We start from the raw sequence: 7,401 nt of genomic DNA on the forward strand, positions 1-7,401 counted from the left end.
AAGAGGAAAAGTTCCCGCGCTAAGGTGACCTTGAGAGACAGGGGTACAGGAGAGGTGACGGTGAACGGACTGCCGCTGGTCACATATCTGAGGAACGTGCAGGACAGGTCAGAGTTCACACTTACATGTCTAAGGTCAACAGTCATCTCTGATAAGGTAGCAGAACAGCCTTCGGCCTGCTCTTAGGGGATTTTTTTATATCATGAATCATAAAGTGACTGACATTGACGAGGATAAAATTATTGTAGGATATACACTGATCAAACCATATCTATCCTCTGAATAAGTAGCACTTCTTGATAATTATGTATTCAGTGTTTAAAGGCCCGATCTGTGTTCAATTTGTGGTTTGAAGTTTTTATGTGCCTCCAACACATAGCACTACATATACAATGTTTATGAGTGCTTAGACAAGGGTGAAGGTGAGGAGAAACAGAACAAAACGTTTGCGGTGGTTTTTAGTTCGCAGCCACCGCAAACATTTCTACATTAACAGTATCTGAAAATGTCCCTTGTCATGTACCCACAGAGAACAGGTCATGCTTCCCCTGGAGTTTGTGGAGAGACTGGACCAGTTTGACGTGGAGGCGACAGTGTGGTGGGGCGGGACCAGCGGACAGGCTGGGGCCATCAGACTCGCCATCTCAAGGGCACTCTGCAGCTTCCTGACTGAAGCAGAGATAGAGAACATGAGACTAGGTAAGGCTTCTACTACAGGTCATACTGACAGGGCACTCTGCAGCTTCCTGACTGAAGCAGAGATAGAGAACATGAGACTAGGTAAGGCTTCTACTACAGGTCATACTGACAGGGCACTCTGCAGCTTCCTGACTGAAGCAGAGATAGAGAACATGAGACTAGGTAAGGGTTCTACTACAGGTCATACTAACAGGGCACTCTGCAGCTTCCTGACTGAAGCAGAGATAGAGAACATGAGACTAGGTAAGGCTTCTACTACAGGTCATACTGACAGGGCACTCTGCAGCTTCCTGACTGAAGCAGAGATAGAGAACATGAGACTGGGTAAGGGTTCTACTACAGGTCATACTGACAGGGCACTCTGCAGCTTCCTGACTGAAGCAGAGATAGAGAACATGAGACTGGGTAAGGCTTCTACTACAGGTCATACTGACAGGGCACTCTGCAGCTTCCTGACTGAAGTAGAGATAGAGAACATGAGACTGGGTAAGGCTTCTACTACAGGTCATACTGACAGGGCACTCTGCAGCTTCCTGACTGAAGCAGAGATAGAGAACATGAGACTGGGTAAGGCTTCTACTACAGGTCATACTGACAGGGCACTCTATCTGCAGCTTCCTGACTGAAGCAGAGATAGAGAACATGAGACTAGGTAAGGCTTCTACTACAGGTCATACTGACAGGGCACTCTATCTGCAGCTTCCTGACTGAAGCAGAGATAGAGAACATGAGACTAGGTAAGGCTTCTACTACAGGCCATACTGACAGGGCACTCTATCTGCAGCTTCCTGACTGAAGCAGAGATAGAGAACATGAGACTGGGTAAGGCTTCTACTACAGGTCATACTGACAGGGCACTCTGCAGCTTCCTGACTGAAGCAGAGATAGAGAACATGAGACTGGGTAAGGCTTCTACTACAGGTCATACTGACAGGGCACTCTGCAGCTTCCTGACTGAAGCAGAGATAGAGAACATGAGACTGGGTAAGGCTTCTACTACAGGCCATACTGACAGGGCACTCTGCAGCTTCCTGACTGAAGCAGAGATAGAGAACATGAGACTGGGTAAGGCTTCTACTACAGGTCATACTGACAGGGCACTCTGCAGCTTCCTGACTGAAGCAGAGATAGAGAACATGAGACTGGGTAAGGCTTCTACTACAGGTCATACTGACAGGGCACTCTGCAGCTTCCTGACTGAAGCAGAGATAGAGAACATGAGACTGGGTAAGGCTTCTACTACAGGCCATACTGACAGGGCACTCTGCAGCTTCCTGACTGAAGCAGAGATAGAGAACATGAGACTGGGTAAGGGTTCTACTACAGGTCATACTGACAGGGCACTCTGCAGCTTCCTGACTGAAGCAGAGATAGAGAACATGAGACTGGGTAAGGCTTCTACTACAGGCCATACTGACAGGGCACTCTGCAGCTTCCTGACCGAAGCAGAGATAGAGAACATGAGACTAGGTAAGGCTTCTACTACAGGTCATACTGACAGGGCACTCTGCAGCTTCCTGACTGAAGCAGAGATAGAGAACATGAGACTAGGTAAGGCTTCTACTACAGGCCATACTGACAGGGCACTCTGCAGCTTCCTGACTGAAGCAGAGATAGAGAACATGAGACTAGGTAAGGCTTCTACTACAGGCCATACTGACAGGAAGTTTGTTGTCCATCCATACCAACAGTAACATCCATTGGCATAATACCGGTCGGTTTACTGCAATTTCTCAAGCAATGCTAATTTGGCAAATGATCAACGCATCATTTTCTCCAGTTACATGTTGCTGTTACAGCTCACCTTTGCCACTTCTTCTGTGTAAATTATTTTGTCTCTCTGGTCCTGCTAAAAACATAATATCGTAATTGGAACACACCGCGGAATTGCACGGAGAACGGGCGCGTGGTTGGAAGGGGGTTGCACTATACCGGTCGAACGAAACACGGCACAATTAACTGCCTGTTAGTAGTTGCACAAAACAAAAATCTGCATGAGCATACAAAACGTCATGAGAAAATGGGCGTATACTGACAAGAATTTTCAGTTAATTTTGGTCCGTCACAACCGCTATGACGTAAAACTTTACTGCAGGCCGTAGCATTAAAAATGGCGAAAATGGCGGCGTACGTTCAATTTGACCCATTCAGCCGTAGATCCGGGCGATAATGCAACGGTTCCTCACACTTTTACACGAGTTGTAGGTCACCAAAAGAAATTCAAGATTGCTGTTGAATCATGCTCGTCTTGTGCCGTGAGCACATGTGATTATTATCTACAAATCTGGCGATGAACGTGACAGTGTGTTTGTCCCACGACGAGCTCGCCTGCCCCGAAAATGACCTGAAAACTTTTGGCCTTGTTGTCTTCGAATGCATTGTTATCGATGCTTTGTAAATTATGTATTGGACACCTAGATGTCTGAAGTGTGCATACCTCAGAAATAACTATTGTTGCATGTGTAGATCTCTTTAAGTTCCACTATTTTTAATCGACCGGTATAAGGCTTATGACCGGTATTATGCCAATGCATGTTACATTCTGTGAGAGCCTATGCTATCCTATGAGAGAAAAATGCCACAAATCTTCCAATAGGTTCCGGGTCAGGCTTGCAATCTGACTGGGGTAGAATTCCGTAATACCGTATTTTCTTGAATTCAATAAAGTACACAGTTTTTTAACTTTTCAAAATTGAAAAGGTTGTAAGTTATTGCCAAAGTAGGGGTGCATACTTTGTTTGAGGTTATTGCATCGATAAATGGTAAAAGAGCCAAAAATAAAGCAAGTTGGAGTACACTTCTACTAAGGAAAACATACACATTGTAGTTGTCTTGGTGTTGTCTTACCATGTCTAAACATGTCACCCAATCGTTATTGCTGAGATCTTTGTGAATTCCTGAAAAGCTTGTGGACTGTACAGTCTTTGAGTGTGGGAAAGTTGGTTGGCCAGCAAAGCCTATTTTCTGATGCAATGCTGATGCACTTTTGTTGCTCTATGACCCAAATAGCTAAGCATTGTTTCTTTTTAATGAATTTGTGCCATTGGAGATTTTTAATTTTATTGACAGGAAGTTCACCATACAGGCAGTTGAATGGGGACTTTGTTTTTATCAAGTAGTATTGTATGTAGTATTATTTACTCATATGTCTATGTAACAGGATATACATGTACATGTACAGGGCTCAAAATACCACCTGCATATGCGGGTTAGTGCAGGTAAAATTGGAGCTGTGCAGGTATTTCTGGTGTCTACCTGCACCTAACCTGCACTGGTCCCTGTACCGGGTTTAATACATAAATGTCCTATGATGTACTTGCATGTGGATTGTTATTAGCTGCATTGGCTGTTACCACCTATAAAGTATAAAAGAAAAAAATAGCAATGGTTCCTGAACAATTTTAGTATGATCCATACTTCCTAAATTCAGAGTAGTGCAGGTAAAAATTGTTTGGTGCAGGTAATTTTCAATGTTACATGCACCAGTGCAGGTATGCAGAAAAAAATATTTCGAGCTGTGCATGTAGTAACAGCTTTAGTGTACATTCACATTTTGTTTAAACCTTTCCTGTCTTGTCTTCCCAGCTGGACTGCTTACTACTGATCTGAGAAGAAAGGAGAGAAAGAAACCTGGGCAGAAGAGAGCCAGGAAGAAGTTCTCTTGGAGAAAGCGCTAGAGTCTGAGTCACTAAAGTTATCATCAAAAATATTTCAAAGAAGTTGAAATGATAATATCAGGAATGTGTCCCTTTTTCCATTTGGATTCATTACTGATATCTACGTACAGCAGCTAGTTTGAAAGTGTTTTATGACTAAATATGATTGTTGACAAACAATCAAGTGGTCTGAACGAGAATTTGCCAAAGTTTGTTACTTAGTATCTGCAGGAGGATGTCTGTAGACAGCATTTCTATTTTCACTGGTGTATGATTATTAAGGACAAACTACATAAAAACAGATACATTACTAGCAGTGTTAAGTACTACAAGTTTATTTCATCAAAGTACCCACACCAAGCCATTGGTTGCTTAATAAAGCAAGGTACACTTACATGGGATGATAATTGTACCTTGTAAAGTGAAAGTTGTAGTTGTGTGATCTGTCCATAAGTAGTCACTTCTGAAGCACAATACACATTTGGCCCATCACTCAAAAACTATCAAATACATCTTTAAGTTTGGCAGCAGCAAATTAGACAACTTTTGCTGCTGGTAACTGATATTGCGAGTCATTAGATCTCTTACCATTGTATCATTGCACATATTCACAGTATGGTTTGTCACCATACACCAACCTCTACTGTGTTCATCTGAAGCGTAACTTTTAGCACAAGTATTTACTCTTGTTATCTGACTTGTAGGTGCTCAGTTCTCAGACTTAACAAAATACTTGGATGGAGCAACTGCATTGGGGTCATTTGACGCAATTGACAGATTATGTTTGATTCATAACCCATATGTTCTGAGTTCAAATCCTTTGATGTTCCACCGATCTTGTGCCCTTGAAAAAGGCACTTTACACGACTTTCCTCACTTCACTCAGGTGAAAATGAGTACCTAGCTAGTTAGGGCCGTCCCTCGGATAGGATGTTAAATGGAGGTCCAGTGTTTGAGGAGAACCACACCTTGATAACATTTTACAAAACACTGCCCGTATCGAAGAGAGTAGGAGTCCTTCCCAGTGTGAATGGATCAAATGAATCTGTCCAGATATGCAGCTTGTACAGTTCACTACAAACCTAGTGTGTTATGCCATAAAGCAGTTTACCTTGTATGCAAAGCAAACAAAACACTCAGCTTAAATGGAGTAAATACATATTAAAATTTTATTCCCTGTCCTCTACTTTTATAATGACTGCAATATTTTCACCTGGAAATGTCTGAGAAGCAAGGAAGGAAATTGGTATGGCCTAGACTGGTACATGTGCTGTACGTGTAGAGATCTAGAGGTCGACTTTAGCCTCTAGGCAGTGATTAGTGGTATGACTAAGAGTGTTGCCTTAGTAACTCGATATAAGTAGCCAGTCAAAAGATTTTAATTGTGCCCCCAGTCATTATACAACCCAGCCCTAAGCTAGCCTGACTGGAGGAAGTGTGGGACATTCTTTTCCTCTATGTGAGGATGTTACTCTTATTTATGTGAGGATGTTTCTCTCCTCTATGTGAGGATGTTACTCTTATTTATGTGAGGATGTTTCTCTCCTCTATGTGAGGATGTTACTCTTATTTATGTGAGGATGTTGCTCTCCTCTATGTTCACATGTTGCTCTGCTCTATGTGAGGATGTTGCTCTCCTCTATGTGAGGATGTTGCTCTCCTCAGGCTCTGGTTGGTTGTCCTTCCCCACCGGGATGTCCTCCACAGGAATGTCCACCTGCTCCTGAGCCTCTTCTTTCTCCCCAGCCAACACCTGGGCAAAATCCATCTCATCAGGCATGGCGGTCTCCAGCATCGGGTCCGAGTGGTCCACCTGTACATGCAGGCCAACACAAATATACTGGTGAAATGAGCTATCAATTCAGCTACAGTATTTAAAAATCCATTACATTAGACACCTTGGGTCTATCATCCCTTCTAGACCTATTTGATTTGGCAATTGAAATGGCCCCTGCAGTCCCAAAGCAAACTACTAGAGGGCCCACACTTCCTGACCACAAGATATGAAATTGTGACCATAGCTCGTCCAGAAGACGATATCAAATCCTTACGTTCCGCTGCAGTACCTTAGAAAGCTGCTAGGAGGCCCAAAATTCCCTTTACGAACTCCCACCAACAGACTAAATGTTATCAAGATCTCCAACTTCTCGGGTTAGGCTACCAAAATATAAACTTCTTAGTAAAGATAAAAACAACTGTCCTCTATACTGAAGACACAATACAAATAACGTGCATCTACATTTTAGCAGGTACATGTATGTGCTTGAGGGACCCATCAGTACCATGTAGTCAGAGTCCTGTCTGTTGACCGTGGCGTGAGAGATGACGGGATGTCCCGTGATTTCCTCCTCACACTCCGGCTCCTCAGGCACAGCAGTCTCCACATCAGCCATCTGACAATAGAGAGAACAAGTGACCGTAGGTAACGCACTTTGTGACGTAATCATGGTTTGTCAGTTGTGTTGCTTTCAGTGGTGTGTGACATTGTGTTTATTATTTATCAACAATCGCACTGTTACATTCCTCTGATGAAATAACAACCTTTGGCCCGCGGCCATCAGATGTTGCCGTAAATTTACCATAGATTTGTGATAATTATGATACTCAAAGTAGAACAAAATTTGTCAGGAATACCAGAAACGGTTGGTTCACGATGTCAGCTGTTATCGTTACACCACACCATAGTTCAACGAACATCTGTTCAATCACATTCTGTAACTTCCGCCGCGTCAGTTATAACTGATGATATTGACAGCTCCAAACATCGAATACGACGAACAAAAATAACGAAACGAAACTTAAATGATCCAAATTACAGAGAATATAGCGGCGGTTTGGGAGATATTACGTGCGGACAACATGCAAAAGAAACGTTAAGACTTTATTTGACTGTCACACGACAAGTCACGTAAATATCCGATACAACTCGATCTATCCCAATATATAATATGCCGTAATACATGTATGGACAAATAAAGAAGGACATGAGACATGAAAAGTTTACATGACTGTGACATGACAATATTAACAAGCCGATAATATTGAC

General features: G+C 42.8%; 1 protein-coding gene across 2 annotated transcripts in view; it reads left to right on the forward strand.

Moving 5' to 3' along the window:
- Positions 1–4,406, forward strand: part of LOC118408008 (28S ribosomal protein S9, mitochondrial-like) — a 12,077-nt gene extending 7,671 nt beyond the window's left edge. For both annotated transcript variants that reach the window (XM_035808618.1, XM_035808619.1), the window contains exons 10-12: positions 1–107; positions 530–699; positions 4,285–4,406. The exon at positions 1–107 is cut by the window's left edge and continues 1 nt beyond it. In XM_035808618.1, the coding sequence (XP_035664511.1) occupies positions 1–107; positions 530–699; positions 4,285–4,376 (369 nt within the window). In that variant the 3' untranslated portion in view covers positions 4,377–4,406. The remainder of the gene's footprint in view (positions 108–529; positions 700–4,284) is intronic.
- Positions 4,407–7,401: the final 2,995 nt, after the last annotated feature.

Source organism: Branchiostoma floridae, unplaced genomic scaffold (assembly GCF_000003815.2).
Source record: "Branchiostoma floridae strain S238N-H82 unplaced genomic scaffold, Bfl_VNyyK Sc7u5tJ_1520, whole genome shotgun sequence".
Lineage (NCBI taxonomy): Eukaryota > Metazoa > Chordata > Leptocardii > Amphioxiformes > Branchiostomatidae > Branchiostoma > Branchiostoma floridae.